Raw genomic sequence first — 20,676 nt, 5'->3', positions numbered from 1 at the left:
ATATTTTTCTCTTTGTTTTTTTTTCTCTTTTTTTTTTTTTTTTTTTTTTTTTTTTATATTTTTATATAAATATATATATATATATATATATATATATATATATATATATATATATATATATACACACGTAAATTAAAAAGTCATTCCGAAGCGGGTGACGGGATTCCGATTCCGGCTGCCGACAGCTTCTTACGGGCGACCCCCCAAACAATCTTTTTCTTTCTCTTTTAAGTGCCGACACCCCTCCAGTCGGCCGCCGACCATCTCAGCCCTCTCATAGCTATCCACTAACCGTCTCGTCTTGCTCTAACTGGAGAGTTGGGTTGTGTAGTATTTCCTTTTCTGTTTTAATCTCGTTTGTAACCCTTTTGAATTTCAACAATAATATTTCCATTTCTATTATGGTTTGGATTAACTTCGGTACCTATTATATCAGAGTTAGCCTAACCTAGCTCTATCTTAGGGTTTCTTAACATTTGCCAACCAAGAAATTTCTTTCCTACCACCTAATACCCTTCACACTCCCACAAGTTCCAAACTGCAACCATGCCACCCTAGGATGAGATACCGAGTGTGATTCGTCGTCTTTAGTAAGGTTTATAGAGACTAATGAAGAGGCCCTAAAGGAGATTATCCTCAATCAAAATTTTGAGATTCAACAAGGAGAACTTGATGAGGATCTGAATTCGTTTCAAAGAGAAGACATCAGTGATGAGGAATACAATCCCTGACGCTTCAGAATTCCTTACCAGAGAAGGCCGAGAAAGTAGACCACATATGGAAAATATAGGGATTTCAACATTAAAGTAGATCTATCAGAGTTTGATGGAGGTATGAATCCAAATGACTTTCTTGTGTGACTGCAATATGTCGAGCGAATTCTTGTGTATAAGGACGTGCCAGAGGATAAATGGGTAAAACTAGCAACCATCAAGTTAAAGAAGATTGCCTCTTTGTGGTGGGAAAACTAACAGAAGCGGAAAAAGAGAAGACAATGATAATATTACAAAGTGAGAAAAGATGAAAAAAGAGATGCAGAGGAAATACCTGTCACCCCAGTACCGTCAGGAAATGTTTATGAGGCTACACCAAGGTCTATACCTTACCTCCAATGCCACCGCCGGTCGTAGAGATTCAGGATCAATACCTTACAGCCATGGCCACAACCGGTTGGAGAGATTCAAACTACCGTCACATCAGATCAGGGTGAACCAACCTTGGGTTAGCGAATTCAGCAGTATATGCATGACACGTGAACCCAGGTCAGTTTAGTAGTGAGTTCCTAGAAGATTTAGCCGATATGAATCGCTGTGGCGAATGGGGAAGGCTCCTTAAATGCATCGGGAGACGGGGCAGTCATCAGTGGGATCCAAAAGCTCTTAGGGTCACAGACGAGAAAAAAGAAGCTTCGACGAATGAAGTTGAAGCTCCCCCAACCCCAGGAGACTGAGACAAGGCGACTGCTAAGACTGAATCGACCCCAGTTTAGCAAGAGTCCTGTCGGTTTAGCGGGGAGGCTGAACCGACCGACCCTAATTAGTGTTTGGAGGGTTGTTGCCTTCTTCTTTTCCTCTTTTCCTAGTTATCTTAGTTTGTTATAAATATGTTGTTGTTTGGTGTGAGGGTTCAGTTTTTGGCATTTGAGAATTTTGTTCAGCTTGTTGTCGACGGGTAATTCATCTGAGATGGTGATCGTCTCAACGGGTCCGAGTGGTGCTCCGGCCGTAGCTCGATCCCGCGGGGATATTTGTCCTTCCCAATTCCCTTCTGCAATCTTTCTTTCGCCTTACTCACATAACCACCCTCACTAGGCAAACCTGCGCTTTTGCTTCCCTTCTAATTGTTCCACTCACAAACATGGCTACAAACAACCTCACTTGCGCAAACCACCCACCAAAACGCAACCGAAAACCACTCGCCCTATTGCTAACCTGACCGCAACCCCCACATACACGCCTCTAGCTACCTATCTGCCATCCTAGCCCTCTCACAGTCGGAGAGTCAAGTTGTGTTGTATTTTCTTTCCTGTTTTCCCCTTTGAATTTCAACAATAATATTTTCGTTTCGATTGTGATTTGGGTTAACTCTGGTATCATACATAGCACACAATTCTTATTTATTTATCTATCTCACATCTGAGCTTTCATATTTAAATACATACACTTTGGTGCTTTAAACATTTGCATGCAAATGTATATTTCACTTTTAAAAAGTGTTAATAGTGTTATTTTTTATGTGGTATTAAAGATTTAAGTGCTTTGTGTGTAAATTTGAAAGTTTAGGTGTGAGATATGTAAATATATAAGAATTGTGTGCTTTGTATTAAATGCCCCTTTTTATTAAATTTGATTGGCATGAATAGTAATTTTGGTGGCAATTATGCAGGTAAAATGCCAAACTTTTAGCTGTTATCTTATTGTTTTAATCCTTCATAGATAGTATTCTTTCCATTTTTTTTTATTTCTGCTATTTTCTTAGGAAGTTTCTGCTGCATTTGTCTGCTTTAAATCACGTTATGGTGCTTCAACGGCACTCCACATTCGACAATCTGTTAATCCTACTGAATGGGTAGCGGAGAAAGCTCCCGAACCACATGATGTTTATTGGCCTCTTTTTTCTTCATCGATTATAAGGAGATGGATTTTCAAGCTATTGGTCTTAGTGGCGTCGATTATTCTGACAATTTTATTCCTGCTTCCAGTTGCATTTGTCCAGGGACTTACCAATTTGGATCAGTTAGAGACGCTGTTTCCTTTTCTGAAAAACATACTCCAGATGTAAGTATAAGAGATAATGTCAGAGGCCCTTTTAATTTTGTTTCAACAAATGTTGTTATTCCTTGCTACTTGTTTTTATTTATTTTATATTTTTTTATTTATGCTCTTTTGACAATGAAACTCAAGAATGAAAGTTTATATCTGAAATGTCTTGCAGACCATTTATAAGGGATCGTTTTAGTGCCATATCATATAAATTGTCTAATTCTGGCTTTTGACTTGTAAAATTGGAGTCAAGATGGTGACAATACTAATATTAATGAAAAATATAAGTTAAGTTGATGGATAATACTAAAATTAGAAGCTTACGTTTTTCTGATATTCTGACAAAATCCAAAAACCATTTTCTTAAAGTTTAAGATATTTTGTAGTAAATTTATTAATAATAATTGTTAAATTTTATAAATTTAATAGCAGAGCATTTGAAAATGCAGTAAGAGATATTTGAAATATTATTGATAGGATATATACCAAACATAGTAAATAGGAGATTGGATATTGTAAAAATTTGAAGAAAATTATGTACTTCTTAAAAACTCTTATTTTAACAGCATACGTTAACTTTAATTTTAATTTTCATCATTTTGATGACTGCATCATTTTGGCTATTCTTTAACATTTAAGGGACTAAATTAGATATTTTATATAGTTTAACTCTAAATAGGCCATACAAATAATGGACGATCATTTTGCCTTTTTTTCTCTATAATACAGATTTACTTTCTTTTAATATCATTCATGAAAGAAATGTTTAGCCTTCCAACCTATTCTTTATTTTAATGAGTTTAAATAGATTACCACAAATATATGATTGGCTACTAACGGAAATGCATTTTCAGTTAGTATTTTGTAGTAGAAAAATTACTGAACAAATAAAGGGGGGACTTTTGGAAGGAAATGCCTTCTTATATTTTGAACATCTGTTTAGTGCAACACAGACATTATCAGGCATCAGGATACCCAGAATGTTAATAGCTTAAAACTTATTTTAGTGGAAGAAGTGTATGAATAGTAAATGGAATTTTGCTGATTTGTTTGCACTTTTTTAAAAAATCTGGCCAAATAACAATGAAATTCACCGTTGAGGACTTTTTTTCTCATTGATTCATATACTTTCAAGTCCAAAACTGCCATGCCAGTATGTATTGACAACATTAGAATTTTCCCAAAACTAGAAATTTCTTTTTTTTAAAATCTATCATGTAGGAATATATGTGCACGTGTGGATGTACATTAACAGAAACATCTTCTATTGAATATGTGAACATGTAGTTATATATGTATGTACAAAGTCGAAAACGCATGCAATCTTTGAAAGTTCAAAGGAGAGATGCTGGACTATTAATGGTGCTTGGGGATTTTTTTCTTGCATAGCACTTGAAACATTGCTATATACAAAACAAGCACCCACAAAATTTTTTGAACCACCGATCTAATGCATTTAAGCGTGCCCCAATCAAACCATTGGGAATTTCATAATAATGAAAAATATATGCTGGGATTTTATAGTGAATTTTGATATTTGAGTGAGAATTTGAAAATAGATGAAAGAGCGTGCTAGTTTTGTAAATAGCAATATTTTGAGTGCTGTGTATGTAATTGCTGTAGAACATTCAAGTTCTTGTCCTTTTCTTTGAGAAGTAGCAGATTATCTTTGCAGTTTGCTACTTGAAGATATTGACATAAGCCTGCAGGAGTCTTTATTACAAATAAAATAGTATATATTTTCCTGCATCACAAACAGGCTATTTAATGTAATAACGAAATATTACTTTAAAATCTGATCACTTGTCATCATATTTAGTTTAGTATCATTACTATGATTAGACTCTCATAGTAATTTCAAGCGTATTTATATTTTAACCATACTTCCAACATTGCAGATCTGTTGTTAGTCAAGTAATAACGGGATATCTTCCTAGTCTCATTCTTCAGTTGTTTTTCTCCATTGTGCCTCCAATCATGAAGATTTTCTCTACAATGCAAGGAAATATCTCCCATAGTGGGATTGAAAAGAGTGCATGCAGTAAAATGCTCTGGTTTACGATATGGAATGCTTTCTTTGCAAATGTTCTTACTGGATCTGTTACTAGCCAATTTCAAATATTCTTTGAACCAAAGGTTATTCCTTGGAAACTAGCAGTTAATGTGCCAACACAAGTGAGTTTGTTTGCTCCGTTTTCTTTTTTAAATTTTTTTTAGAAGTTTACTAGTTTTTATGCTGTTCACACTTAACTGCTCTTTTCCTAAAGAGTATGTTCTTTATCTTTTCACTTTTATGATTTACTTTCAACATGTAAGCACAAAAAAATATGTGAAATTTGCATACCTATCACACAATTCTTATGTATTTACATATCTCACACCTAAACTTCCATATTTACATATTGAGCACTTTGGTGCTTTAAACTTATGCATGAAAATGTGTATTTCACTTTAAAAGTGGTAATAAATTTTTTTTCCATGTGATATTAAATATTTGAGTGCTTGTCCATTATTTTAATTTTAAAACTTTAAAACTTGGTTTTATGAATTTATTTTTTGAAAAAGAGATGAGTTTTATAAATATGAAAATAGTTTTGATGTAAATTTAATTTTTGAAAGTAACTTTTTTAATTTAAAAATAAATGAGACCAAGCTAGTCTCACATTTTGGATAGTTTGGATGACTTTTGGATGACTAAGAGCACGATACCACGAGTAATATATTTATCCCGAAGAATAAATATATCACTTGTAGTAGGCTCAATCACCTAAACTAAAGAATTTATGACATCTGTTTGGTCTGCAAAATATTATATATGAGGCCAACAAGTTTCCCTACCTAATATAAGAATTAGATAGAGTTTATTTTACCTAGGTTTCAAGTTCTCTATAGAGGCAAGGCCTATAATTAATTACATCTCAAATGATTGAGATCATTCAAGAAAACTCTCGATTAAGATCAGTGATTTTGCTTTCAAGATTTCAAAGTTTAGGTTTCCAAAATTGGACATGAGAAAATCAAATGAGAGTGACTTAAAATAGGAACAATTATTTTAAAGAATCCAAAGGAGCGAAGCATAGGGGATATCACAAATCCAGGGGAAACCCCGGTGACTTCCCTACTATCATATTATTTGGCATTATATCTTTGAAATGATATTATTTAATGTTTAATCCTGCGATTTATTTAGAATTTAGGATTTACATTTGCACAATATCAGATCGTGCAAATAACCTAAAGAGATAGAAGGATTTACACTGTACCGTACGATATCCTCAGAATCCTAAAGTGTTAGGACTTATAACTGCACAACAGGGTTATGCAAAAGCCTAAAAGTGATATGTGAGGGTTTTCGTTGCGCTAGACAAACCACCTCGAAATCCTATGAGTTGTTTAAACTAAAGAAAATGGTCGGTGTTGTGAATGTGTTTTGATGTTGCGGATTCATCTTGAAGTGGTCCTCCGTATGTCCTCGTCATGCTGCCCACAATGTTCGATCCAAGTTCTTCGTCGTAGCAACTTCAAGTTTGTTATTAATCCTAGTAATCACTAGGTTTTCTTATACTAAGGCATAATGTATATCAAATCAATAAAACATGCTGTGAAATATAATGTTATAATGTCAAACATGTATATTTGAGAGACCCGCTGCTTCTTTAAGCTAGCTTTTATTCACTGTATAAACAAAAGAAACATTGCCTGGAAAACTCGAGAAAATTGACAAATAATCCACGACGGAAAACTCGAGAAAATTGACGAGTAACAATTCAAATAAAACTATCAAAACCTTGGGAAAATCCCGAAGAAAAGACAATGAGTACTTTGTCCAAAAATTCTTGTTCAAAAGTTTTGAATAAAATATACGAAAAATCCGAAAAGAGGGGACCGTAAACACTCGGGTCTGGGCTAGACTCAAATATATATATTTGTACTCGAGGGACGTCAAATGCTACTATCGGCCACCCGGATGTATAAAGTCTGTCACTCCACTAGAAGGATGTCATACTAAACCCAACTTAGGAGGGTACTCCTTAGCCTAGTATCGTTAATCAACAAGTGCACAACCAAGTTGTAACACATTAAAATTTATATTTTAGCATGCACATGTATTTCAGACATACAAAAAAGAAATTATATTAATTTTGTAATAAAAAATAATATTATTATTTTTTTATAAAACATTGTATATGTTATTATCAATTTGTTTTATCAATTTTGAAAGATGAATAGTTGTCCACAAGTCGATCACGTCATTGGACGTAAGACCGTTAACAACCTAAGAATGTATGGGTCCCACGCTAGTCTTATGTCGGTGAATGATACTTTCATCCCACAGTTCATCATGTCCCAGATTTGAGTCCTGATGTTGTAGGATGAAATATCATTTTGCTCTACTACTGGCATCGCCCTAAGCCCCAAAACAAAACCGACCAACTTGTGACGTTGCTTGATTGTTTTATATATAACAAAAGACTATATATGAGCACTTATGTGTCGGATATAAGCAGCACAGAAAACCGAACCAAGAAGCAAACCGAACCAAGAAGCAAAAAAAAAAATGAATAAAATTAGGGATGAGAGAGGAAGAATTGATCCACCCAAAAGATCGAAAGAAAAGGGTGAGAGCCTAAGATCCTTGAATTAATCCAAAAAAAAATATCATTTTCTCGAATTTTATATAATTGGATCAACCCAAGAAGGTTATCCTCTCCAAATTTTTGTTTCAAATAGATTGAAATGGGCCAAGAACGAACATAACACTGTACTCATGACTCCATCACCTATATGTACTCACATGCCCAAGTCTGAACCCAAATGTAGTATTTATGTTATCGAAACTTTAATATTAAACCTCCACAGAACTCTCTTATAAAATAACCATAGAAAGAACTCTAACCATAGGAAGAACTGATGGCCAGGATAAAATAAGAAGAAAATTAAATCCCAGCCAACTACAACATAAACTACAACAGTAAGGGTCACAGGTAAAGGGCAGCAAGAGGAAAGCCACAAAGGCAGTAAACACCCAGTAAGACTCACGACCAAAGGCAGCAGCCAACGCCACGAAATCAGCCTCACAACAAAGGAGAAAGCCAGGAACAACCAAATAAAATAAAGGAATCTCGCGTGAATGCTCTCAGGTAAAGGCAGCAGCTAACGCAATCACTGAACCGACTTCACAGCAAAGGGGCAAGCAAGATATGAAGACTCACGGCTAGAGACAGTGAAGAGAAAACCCGGCCCAATCCAACCATTTTTTTAATCATAAAAGATTCATAGGAGAAAGCTCATAGCCAGGGAAAAATGAGAAGAAAATTACGTTCCAGCCAACCACAACACAAGCCGTAATATAAAGACTCACGGCCAAAAAGAAAACCACTATAGATATTGCTATTGTATTGCTTTTGATATACATAAGAAAGTGTGGACAAACTATTATAGATCATTAGGACTGAAACCGTTTACATCACATACGGCATGATAGTAAGTTAGTTTACTTATATCAAACACCACCACATAGAGGCAGTCATTGAAATCATGAATTTTGGGATGACAAAATTGATTACCATTAAAAAACTTGAGAGGAATGTTAAAGAATAATCTCTAACCGAATCATGCCCAATAGAGGGGGCAAACTGAACCCACCAAGGGACAAAATCAAGTCCAGCACAGGGGCAAAACCGAGCCCATAAAAGGGGCCAAAAACAACAAATATTTCAGCCAAGACATGATACCAAAAGAAACCAAACCGAGCCCACTAAGTGGGTCGAAATTAATGTAAAACTTTCAGTTAAATTCAGTCTAAAAGAAGCCAAAACCGAGCTCACCAAAGGGGCCAAAAATAAAGAAATTTTCATACATAATTTCCACTTCTCATGGCCAAAATCGAACTCAAACACATGGGCAAACCGAGCCCTACATAAGGTCAAATCAGAAGCAAAAATTCCAGCAAGGATCCAATCCCAAAGAGCCAAAACCGAGCCCTTCAAATGGGCCAAAACAGAGAATAGTTTCAGCAAGGATCCAACTCCAAAGAGCCAAAATCGTGCCCCAACAAATGGGTTAAAACAACTAAAAATATTTTCCCTTGAAGCCTCATATTTCAAAGTATTGTGTCAGCATATGTTGTGTCAACATATGCTTCAACATAAAAATGGATTCCAACATAGATTCTAGATGAGCAAGCATCAATCCAAAATTCATATTCATAACTTTTTATGCATCTTAAGCAGGAAAGAAACATAATCTTTTTCCCTAAACAAATCATCCTTTTTTTAACAGTAAATTGCTTCAACAAGGAACAAAGAAAGAAAGCCATAATTTCTTGCATGTAGGTATAAAAATAATAGAAGTGTAAGAAGAAAATTTGCATGTGAGAATGAACCTAAACATGTTTTCCATATATCTTCAGCAGAAAAAGAAAAGAAGGCAGCCATATCATGCTCTATTTTAATGTTCCCAAAAACCATTTCATGCTTAAATTTCAGAACAAGCCCAAATATTGTTTCCACATACTTTAGAAGAGTAAACATTTTTGGATGCCATCATAAACAATATAGAATAGAGGAGAGAAGAATAATACCTCTTTTATGAAAATTTAAAGCAAAATTATAAGACAAATTCAAGAAAACCACTCCAACAGAAATCCTCCTTTTAAAGACTTCAAGAAACAGAAACCAACAAATCTTTCACACTCCCCGTGCACAAGAATCAAACTTAGAGAAGATTTCAACAAAGCTGCCCTTCCTAAAAGTTTCAGAAAACAGCAACCCACGAATGCTCCACACTCCCAGCGCACGAGAACTTAGTATAGAAAGGATTTCGACAAAGCTTTCTCCCCTAAAAATCTCAATCAGTAAAATCACAACCTCTATTTTCTCTCAAGAAATTTTTAACAACCCAAAACAGTGCTCTATGAAGTCTTTTTATAGGTAGAGAAGAGAGGGGACAACCACCTGCCATCATTTTCGTGGTTGAATAGAACAACAAAGATGGAATCATCATAATAAAGATGGAGAAATTAAAACCTCGAGAAGGAAAAAAGGTTATCCAGCTTGGCCCTTGCAATTGGAGAGCCGAAGAGTAGCGGCTGCGTGAAGAAGGGGAAGAGTCGAGAGGGGGAGAGGAGACAACCGCGTGGATCGTCCACGGGAGCTAGGGCACGCGAGGGGAGTAGGATGAGCGTTGCGGGATTAAGCCATGGGACGGGCCAAATGGGGTTTAAGTGCGCGGGTAAGGGGTAAATAGGGTTTAGGATTATAATTTTAATATTATAAGTAATAAAATATTTAAAATATTTAGTATTCCTTAAAATAAAATTTGATTCGTACTTTTTATTCGTGCGTCAAAACATAACAAAATTTTTGTCCTTTTTAGGTAATTCTGACGTTCCGGACGCGCTGGTGCGGTCCGTTTCACCGCCGGAAGTCGTTTTGACGGATTCATCGATTTGCATGCAATTTTGCACGTGTCGAAAATATGACAATATGGGTGTCTTACTAAAATTGGTGTCCCGGACGCGTTGACACGGTCCATTTTGTCGTTGGAGGTCGTCCGGAGAAGTTCGCATTTTCACCCATCCTTAAGCTCAATTTAAGTTCGATTTTGTGCGACTTGGTGAATTTTGTACATTTGGTGTACATGTTTGATGATAAAGTTCTGAAGTGGTTTTCTTAGGGCTTGAGATCCTATTAGGAACTTCACCTTGAATCTCCACACGATAGTCCTTTACCACTCGACCATAGGACGATGGTTTTGAGATCATCAATGCGAGACACCGCAAGAGAAATAGGAAGTGGTTGAAATTTCTAAAAAGAGTGGGTCCCAATTCTAGTTTTCTAAGATAGTCAATAAGAACCTCTAGAGCTAGATCCTAGGATCCTAAGGAAAAGAGTAATGACCTCAAAATGAGGTCAACAATACTATGTGTGTAAATATTGTAGTTTAGGTGTGAGAAATGTAAATAGATTAGAATTGTGTGCCTTGTAAATGCTGCTTTATTTAAATTAAGTTTACTAGTGTTTATGCTATTTACACTTATCTTAACACTCATGTCCTGAAGAGGATGCCCTTCCTTTTTATTTTTATTTTTATGCTTTACTTTTAACATGGAAGCACATTAAAATAAATGTTATCAGGGAAGTTTTAAGATTGGAAAGATGGCATAGTAAACTCTTAGATTGAAAAGTTACTAATGTTAGTTTTTATTTTTTGAATTTTCATATATACGTTCCTTTTATTTATTCAATATGATTTACAGCACAAGGTTTTTCTCTCTGACAATATACATGTATAGTATATAGATAGGCTGAATTTGCTCGGTGTGTCTGGCTTTTACCCCATGGGTACAGAGATTTTTTATTGCTTTTTTGCTTTGGTTAGATCTAATTCCTTGAGAAAATTTAACCTTGTCTACCCTTAGGGATCTAGCTCTACCTTCACACTAAAGATAGTAACATTTGTTGTCGTTGACGTGGCTGATATTACCAGAAAATGTTTTTTCTCTCTTTTGTGCTTGATTTGCAATATTTGCCTTATTTTTTAGATAGAGTACATATTGAACAGTCAAAATCAGTGTAACTATCCTATTAGGCCGGTGTTTAGCTTCCTTTGCCATACTATGGAAGCTGACATTTATTTCACTTTAAGATCAAGCCAAACAATTAGCGGTTGATGGATGTTCATTCTGGTTGCAAACTTTTGAGTTTCGACCAATCTTGTTGTCCTCATCCCCTAGGATTAACATGAGTTTAGCATAAAGATATTGATGCAGGAGCTTTCTCGCAAAAAATTTTCGTGGTACTATAGTTGCTACCTCGGGATTCAATGACAGGACTCCAAAACAGTCCCATTTTTCTTTATTATACTTTTTTTTTATCTTTTATTTTTTTTAGTCCTTTCCTGAAATGTGTGCAGTAGGGTTATGATTCTTAGTTTTTTTGAGAGTTTTTTTCGAGACAACCACCAACATCTCTATTTTCCCCACAAGGGCTATATCCGAGGGGTTGGGTGGTGCTCCACTGGTATCTCGTTCCCGAAGTAATGATCATGTTCCTTATCCCCTTTTGTATTTTCCCTACATCGCTTCCGGCCGCCTTCCATTGTTGCAGCCACCCTTGAACAACCACTTGCTGCTTTTTTCCGTGCAGTTTTCCTATCTTCCAGCTGCTGCCATCTACGTTTCGGCTTGATGTTGCCATTTTGGACTGCAAGGAGTTGCTGTCCTTGCCCGTTCCACCCCCAGCCGTCCCTACCCCTCCCTACCCCTCCCTACCCCTTGCTATTGCCATTACCCTGCTGTCTCAGCCATTCTTACCATCTGTCAACCCTCACAGCCGCTCCAAAATATCTCTACCTTGCTGCTGCCACCCCTAAACAGCAAATTGCTGTTGTTTGACATGCCTTTCCTTGCTGTCCATCCGCCTGCCTTGTTGCTGCCACACAAACAGCTAGGTGTCGCCGCTTGTCTTGCGCTCTTCTTGCTTTTTCCACTCATCACCTTTCTAAACTGCTAACTGTCACCACCGCCACCTTAAGATTCACTTGTGGGAGTCTACGTGTCGTCTATTGTCATTTTCTCTTTCAAATGCGTTTGAGTTGTAATCACATATTTGCTTTTAATAATAATTATTTGGGTTAACTTCGATATCAAATATTCTCATGTTTGCCAATGATTTCGCATTTCAGTCAAATCCTAGCGTGGACTCACCCACCATTTAGATGAATCATGTGGCTAATAGGATGACGCGGGCGCTCATAGGCGCCCTTGTAGTAGGGCGGTAATCTTGCCCCTAGCACGAGGCTTAGATTCAACGGGTCCTCAAACCCACAAAGCTTTGTGGAATTGCGGGATCGCGATCTCGCACGAATGAGAGAGAAGTAGATCGCGATACCCCGCAAACCATCACAGGAGCAGGGAAGCCACACGAAGCCGCTACAACGAGAGAGCCCGCGCGAGTACAAAGAAGAGGGATCGCGAACTCTCACGATCTAGAGGGGCTATTTTGCACCGAATCTTTTTTGGAAAGAGTTTTCCGGGTTACTCGTGTTTTTCACCAATTTCCTTTGTGTAGAAGCTTCCCTCGTCCAGGGGAGCCTATAAATTGTTGTTCTAAGTGTGTGAGGAGTAAGTTTTAAGTGTGTTTAGTTTCAAATCTTCTGTGTTTTCCCTTTTGGGCTATATCCAAGGAGGTGATGGTGCTTCGGTTGTGTCCTCTCTGAGGTAGTGTTTGTATCTTTTACTTTTATCTTTTACACCTCTCTTTCACTCCCCTTAGCCGCAGCCACTACAAGCTTCTCCCAAACTACCACACTATCGCTGAGGACCACCTACAACCCTTCCCACTTGCTGCCCTTATAGTTCCGCATTTTCCTGTCGCTACCACCATCACCCTGTTGCTGTCACCACCCCCACCAGCCATCCCAACCACCTCACTGTTATCTACCAACCATTGGAATATATTTAGAAGTGTTGTTGGTGTCATTTCATATTTTGTGTTGTTGTAATTTTATTTTAATATTAATGAATGATTGTTCTTGGTGTTTCTACTGATTCCTCTATTAGTTCCGGTATCATTTGGTATCAGAGCTAGCTCATCCCCTAATCCTATTATAGGGTTTCCCAGCCTCCACGTCTACCCGTTGCATCTCCACCCTTTTTTTTTTGATTCCTTAGCGATGCCACCTTGAAGAGGTACACCCGACTCGACTCGGGAAGATATTCAGTGAGGAATTCGATGTCTACACAGACTAGCCGAGCTAGATTATGAAAACCAAGAAGAAGTTACCTTCGTCTGTGATCAAGAGAGTCAAAGAGAAGACAATGACGAAGAGATGAATTCGTTCAACTTGGAAGATCATAGTGATGAGGAATATTGACCACACCGTTTTGGTATCCAATACCAAAGGAGGCCGAGAGAAGGGGCCTCCTTATGGAGGTCAGAGGTACTATGACATCAAGATGGGTCTCCCAAAATCCGCGGGTAGCATGGATCTCAATGAGTTTATTAACTGGCTGCAATCAGTTAAATGATTTTTTAATATAAAAATCTACGAGAAGACCAACGGGTGTAGAGGCAGAGGAAAAGAGAACAGTGAAGAGATCACTTGGTGGGAGAAGATGAAGAAGCTAATCCAGAAAAAGTACCTCCCACCCCACTATCGTCAGGATATGTTTTTAAAACTCCACAACTTGCAGTAGAGGGATCTCTCAGTTGAAGAGTTCATTATCCAATTCGACCACTTGCAAATAAAATGTGAGATGACAGTGTCAAAGGAACATACGATAGTTAGATATCTCAGGGATCTGAAACCCGCCATCAACAATGTGGTACAACTGCAATCATACTAAACACTAGGAGATGTTCAAAATTTAGCCTTGAAGTTGGAAAGACAACAAAAGCAGAGTCAGCAAAAATCATCTTTCAAACAAAAACTTTCAAGCAGACTGTCACTTATAATTAAAATGACTAATAAGGTTCTCTCTTGAGACACAGGCAAGCCCAGATAGGGGAATGAAACTACGGATCAAAGTGGAAAGAAACAGTAGAAAGGCAACTCCTCCAACACGATGCCAGCCAAGAAGTGCTACCGATGCGATAGCTATGACTACATTGCCTTCAGCTGCCCCACGAGCAAGGTAGTCACACTCACAGATCAAGGAACTGTAGAAGAAATTAGCGATGAAGAGGGCCGAGTATCAACTTTCCTCAGATGAAGGAAAGGCACTCATGATTCGATGAATCTTTCAAACCGAGGACACGAGGGATTTTTAGTGGTTGCGCCACAACGTATTCTATGTCTGGTGCACAGTGAACGAAAATGTATGCAGTTTCATTATCGATGGTGAAAACAACAAGAACGTGGTGTCGACATAGACGGTATAGAAATTAAGACTCACAACTCAGAAACATTCTCAGCCATATTCGCTGATGTGGCTGAAGAAAGTGAATTTGGTTAGCATCGATCGAAGATGTTGGGTAGAATTTTCGATCGGAGGCCAGCTGCAATTGGATGCCTGTAACCTCTTATTAGGATAGCCTTAACAATATAATCGAAGGACTCGTCATGACGAAAATAAAAACACTTATTCTTTCACCAAGGACCCTTCTTTCTTCGATAGAGTCTGAGGTTACAGGATCCCTTTTCAGCAAAACAACGTTAATGGAACCAGTTTTAATGATGACACCAGACGCGGGGACAGATACACTTGCCTCCGATACAAGGACAAATACATCTATGGTTATGTTAGGACAACGCCATACCAACAACACCATCGCTGGCGATAAGAGCCCGATTATCTGCACTATACGTCCGTTTGAACCGTTTGTGGGTTACTTTTTGAAGATTCACAATATAGGTGTGGTCCACAGCCTCGGGAAGACAAATCGATATTGACATTTGCTTATAAGTGCGGGAAAATCCTCAAATACCTCAGGCGACATTGAGTCGCTAGTGGGAACTGGGAATGGTGGGGGAGAACCAGAAGCTTTGACGAATGACGTCGAAGCTCCCCCAACCTTGGAAGACTGATGTAGGCGCCCCTGTATCGGGGCGCTAACTGTGGCCCTAGCACGAGGCTTCAATCCCGCACAAAGGAGAGGGACGCGGATCACAATACCATGCAAAGCATCACAGGAGCAAGGAAGCCACGCGAAGCCGTGACAGTAGGAGAACCAACGCGAGTACAAGGAAGAGGGATCACGAAATCTCGCGTTCCAAAGGGGCTATTTCGCACCGAATCTCTTCTAAGAAGAGTTTTTCGGATTCTTCTTGCCTATTGCACCACTTTCCTTTGTGTAGAAGCTTCTCCCATCTAGGGGAGCCTATAAATTGCTTTCATAGGTGTGTGAAGAGTCAGTTTTGAGTGTTTAATATCAGATTTTCTATGTGGAGTCTCTTTTCCCTTTGTGGGTTATATCCAAGGAAGTCATGGTGTTCCAGCTGTATTCCTTCTGAGGTGGTGATTGTATCTTCCCCAGCCTTTCTCTTTCACCCTCCCTAGACGCTGACCACTACAAGCTTCTCCCAAACTACCACACTACCATTGCCAATCACTTAGAGCCCTTCCCACTTGTTGGCCCTACATTTTCGCCTCTTCCGCTCGCTACCATCAGCACTTTGTTGTTGTCACCACCCTCGCCAGCCATCCCGACACCTTGCTGATCTCCACCACCCGTTGGAATACATTTAGAAGTGTTATTGACGTCATTTCCTATTTTGTGTTGTTATTTCCGTTTGAGTCATGATATAATCTTATTTTAATGCTAATGAAATATTGTTCTTGGTGTTTCTACTGATTCCCCTACTAGTTCCAGAATCATAGGGCATTGGATTCTCATTAGTATTTGCATCATTGGAGTTGACATTCTTTCTTTCGCTTAACATTACACTTCATTAAGAATTCTAAAATCAGATGATTATTTTAATATGAAGTTAACTTCCATCACGGTGTTACCTCGTCTTGATCCAACTGGCATAGTTATCAGCATATATAAGAAAAAAATACAGTAAGTTTACCCATGCTTTAAGAAATGTACTTCTAGCAGCCATTGATTCTACCTTAAAGCGTTCCTCAATCGTCTAATGGAAGCCAAGTTCCAATATGATGGCAAAGGGACAATTATTTGTGAAATTTACATTATGTATTTACTTATCTAACACCCAAAGTTTGATATTTATACTTATTGTCGTAAATTTATGTATGAAAATGTGTATTTTATCTTTAAAAGGAACTGGTTGTGGTATTTTTGATGTGATGTTTAAAATTTGAGTAGTATTTTAGATATGTAAATACACAAGAAATGTAGTTTTTACAGAAATTTACAAATATTTGCAGCCTTTTGGTCAAAGAATAATAATGTACTTTTTTCTTTGTTTCTGTTGTGTAGGCCACCTTTTATATAGCGTATGTTGTGACATCCTGGACAAGTTTATCAAAAGAACTCACGCGCGTGGTTGCTCTTCTTTGTGATTGGATAGGTGATTGTTCAGGATGCTTTGATGATGAACTGCAAGCACCCTCCATGACTTACCACAGTGAAATTCCCAGAATTCTGTTATTTCTACTTATCGGGCTCATTTATTTCTTGTTATCCCCGTTGATTCTTCCATTTATATTGGTATTCTTCTGCATTGGGTATATAATCTATCGAAATCAGGTGAGAGTCTACATTCTGAATGCTGTATCAGCCAATTAATTTTTAATTTAATTACTATTTATTCACAATAATTTTGTAATTTTATCTTGCCGTTTCTAAGTTCCAGTAATATTCCTATACCCTGGAGTAAGATTATAATATATAAAATGTGACCGCCAATTATTTGTTCAAGTGATATTACCTTTGATCGTCATATTAGTAGCAACATGTTATTGAATTTGATCTCTAAAGAAGTCAGAGTTGCAAATTACCTCCTATAAAGAAGGAAATAAATTAATTAATCTGTTGTAATAAACATCATCCTTGTCTTTTATCAAATACATCCTTGATTGTGTTTCTCTACAACGAAGTGTACTTGAACAAATTCCAGCCGTTCTAAATGAAAAGCTAATGTGAGAGAGAGTTCCCTTGAAAGCTACATGAAATTCTTGATGCTTCATTAACTTATGTTAGTGTGTTCCTATTTATAAGCTAGGGAATTTACTAAATATACTCTCTAGTAATGTGATTTTTTACTTCGTGCTTGTGCAGCTATTAAATGTGTATTTGCCCAAGTATGAAACCGATGGACAGTTTTGGCCTATAGTTCACAATTCAACTATATTCTCGCTAATAATTATGCAGACTATGGCATTTGGGATATTTAGCCTGAAGAGGCTTCCTCTTGCTTCAAGTCTTCTTTTGCCACTTCCCGTGGTCACACTCGTATTTCATGGTTATTGCCGAAAACGATTCCAACCTACCTTCCAGGCTTTTTCGGCGGAGGTAATATATGTTATTTTTGTTTCTTGGGGTGTCCATAACCTTCACTGTAAATTATATTTTTTATTTATTGGATAAATGGGGTTCTTCAGTTTATGAAAAATTTGGTATTGAAGTTCTTTAAAAAAATTGAAAATATTGGCAGGAATGGTGCAAAGAAATGAGTTTAGTGTATAAAATAAAGTTGTGTAAAACTTTGTGACACCGATTTAGGGTTACTAAACGGTGTGGGATAATCAAAGGAGGGGTTAGATAAGTTGTTGAATCAGAAATGAGAGTGAAAAGATGATGGCGGTTGAGAAATTGGGTTTCTTGGTGGCTGGACAACAAGACAGAATTGAAAAACTGCTGGTCGGCTGCAAAACTGACAGCGTAGGACATCTTCAATTGTCTTGGAAAGATCACCGCCTCTATCCAATCAGGCTACAAGCTCACCACCTGGTAAAGATCTAGATACAACTCAATGAATTAGAGAAAACAATCTCTATTGCATAAATCAAAACCAAAATTATCAAACCAATTTTCAAGCAACATATTTATACTAAAACACCAATCAAAACCCTAATCATGAAACAATACCCCATAAGGCAGGTGGTGCAACTCACTAGAAAATTTCAGCTTTGGTTCTCATGGGATGGATTCACACCCCAATTCCAATCCAAACTATGCGGGATTCGCTAGTTCGCTCCTGCTTCCCTTTGAATCTTATGGAATATGCTTGATGAACGACAAAGGCTCTGATGCTTTCATGAATTCATATTTTACTCTCTGCAAAGTTAAGGGGCTTAAAAAATTTAGGAGCTCAGTCAATTTTCTGATGTTGCTACCTATTTGGTATCTACTTCGTCAATTTAGAGTGAAGACTGTACTTATTTTATCGAAATTAAGGTCACCAAATTTTTTTAGTTATTTGAACGTTTTGTTGACCTAAATGAAATGTGCCATGCAGCCAGTCTTATAGGCATTTATTGCAATCCTCTTCTTATTAAATGGTAATCCCTGTCTTTTGGCCTTGGATTTTTGGGACCAATCATAGAAAGATTGGTGCATTACTGGGCTTTTCTCTTTTTGAAAAGGTTATGATCATTCATTCAATTTCTTATTCTTTCAATGTGTAAAATTGTTTTGCTGCATAGTCATTAATTGTAGTTCACTTGCTACTAACATTGCAAATGAATATATTGAGTTAATAGTAAAAATGATTCATAAACTTCCTTGAAGTGTCCATTTTGACCCTAAACTTCTTAAATTGTTTAATGTAGTCGTTGGTCTCACTATACTTGAACTAATTTGATTCTATCATCAACAGTCGTTTTTTTTAACACAAATCTGAGGAAAGTTTTCCATGATGGTCTAAACTTTGTGTGCTGGACTTATCAAGATATGTCACAAACCAACAATGCATGCAGGAATTTTATGGATACGGCTTGGCCCAGTGATGTGTACAGGATTTATGGGATATGGCCATGCTGGAATTATGAGGATACGACCATGGTCCAAATATGCATGCTTTGACCTTGGTATTTGTATAAGATGTGATACCATAATAATCAAAACCATGGTAATGGAAAAAAAAAAAATTTATTAAGCAAATAATAAGGTTACAGACACGACCCAAAACTGAAATAGAAACACAATAAACACCAATCTCCGGCTAAGGCCGGATAGTGAGATTTGAGGGCAGTGGTGGTGTCGACAAGGTGGTTGGGAGTAGTGGTGGTAGAAGGTGTAGAGTAGGTGCCTTGAATGGGGTGGTATGGTGGCCGTTGGTCAGAACCAGGGAGAAGAGCCGGCGGCAATTATAGGGGGGAAAGGAGGTGGTGGCGGCTGTTGGGGAAGGTGGTATGAGGGTTGCAGTACTTCAGGGAAAATGGTAGGGAGGTGGCAGAGTATAGGTTGGGCAGCGGGTGTGGATGTTAAGAAGGGGCAACAGGGGAAAATAAAAAGATGTGGGTGCAGGCCAACGACTAAGGGAGATAAGGGAGGGTGCAGGAAATCGAAGGGGATATAACATCATCTCGGAGTAGGATACAACCGAAGTACCACCCTACGTCGGATTCAACCCCAACAAGGGGAAGAAGACTCCTCACAAAAAGTTGAAAGAGAATATTCTAACCCTAAATTCAGCAAACATGCATATAAATAGATTCAAAGCAGAAGGGAAACAAAAAAGGAGAAGGGAGGCAGTGGGAAAATTAGAAGATGTGGGTGCAGACCAACGGCTAAGGGAGATAAGGGAGAGTGGAGGAGGAAATCAGAGAGGATACAACATCATCTCGGAGCATGATACAATCGAAGTACCACCTGACGTCGAATCTAACCCTAACAAGGGGAAGAAGACTCCTCACAGAAATTTGAAAGAGACAATAATCTAACCCTAAATTCAGCAGACATGCATATAAATAAACTCCAAGCAGATGGGAAACAAAAAAGGAGAAGGGAAACAAAAAAGGAGAAGGGAGGCAGTGGGCGGCAAATTCCACCCCTTATGAATGCGAACTCTTAGTAGCCAGGAATTGGGAAAGTAAAGGGGGGTGTGGGTGGCAAATCCCACCTTCATGAGGGCCAACCGGTTCATCTGGCTGGTTCAGCTCACCTTTAAAACCCCGCATCAGTCTCCCAAGGTGGGGAAAGCTTCAACCTCATTCATCAAAGCTTTTGGGTTCTCAGAGTACGATGTCTGGTCCACGATATTGAATGAGGCCTAAACGTTTTAGTCCTCTGAAAGGTCGTTCTTGTAAGTGTTGTCATTCAACCTTCGAAGTATTATGAAATGTTCATATGCTCTGGGTTAAGCTTCCTGAATGCTCCCACTGGATACCTCTCCTTCTGTCGAATCCACATGAGGTCTCCTTGTAACTGCAACTTCTTTCCGGACTCACTTGTTCTTGATTTTACAATTACACTTAGCAATCTCCTTGTCAACCTCATTTTGGAGTTTTAGAATCTCTTGAACCCGCTATGCAACATCCTTGCTAACCTTTGTTTTCAGC

General features: G+C 37.9%; 1 protein-coding gene across 1 annotated transcript in view; it reads left to right on the top strand.

Moving 5' to 3' along the window:
* The window catches only part of LOC110029156 (CSC1-like protein HYP1), a 57,179-nt gene that overhangs the window by 26,016 nt on the left and 10,487 nt on the right, over positions 1 to 20,676 (top strand). Inside the window, 4 exon segments of the mRNA XM_020731314.1 lie at positions 2,479 to 2,777; positions 4,661 to 4,937; positions 16,652 to 16,921; positions 17,453 to 17,686. Coding sequence (XP_020586973.1) covers positions 2,479 to 2,777; positions 4,661 to 4,937; positions 16,652 to 16,921; positions 17,453 to 17,686 — 1,080 coding nt within the window.

The sequence above is a fragment of the Phalaenopsis equestris genome, unplaced genomic scaffold, assembly GCF_001263595.1.
Source record: "Phalaenopsis equestris unplaced genomic scaffold, ASM126359v1 Scaffold000552, whole genome shotgun sequence".
In the NCBI taxonomy this organism is placed as follows: Eukaryota; Viridiplantae; Streptophyta; class Magnoliopsida; order Asparagales; family Orchidaceae; genus Phalaenopsis; species Phalaenopsis equestris.
This window is presented reverse-complemented; position numbering and strand designations above follow the sequence as displayed.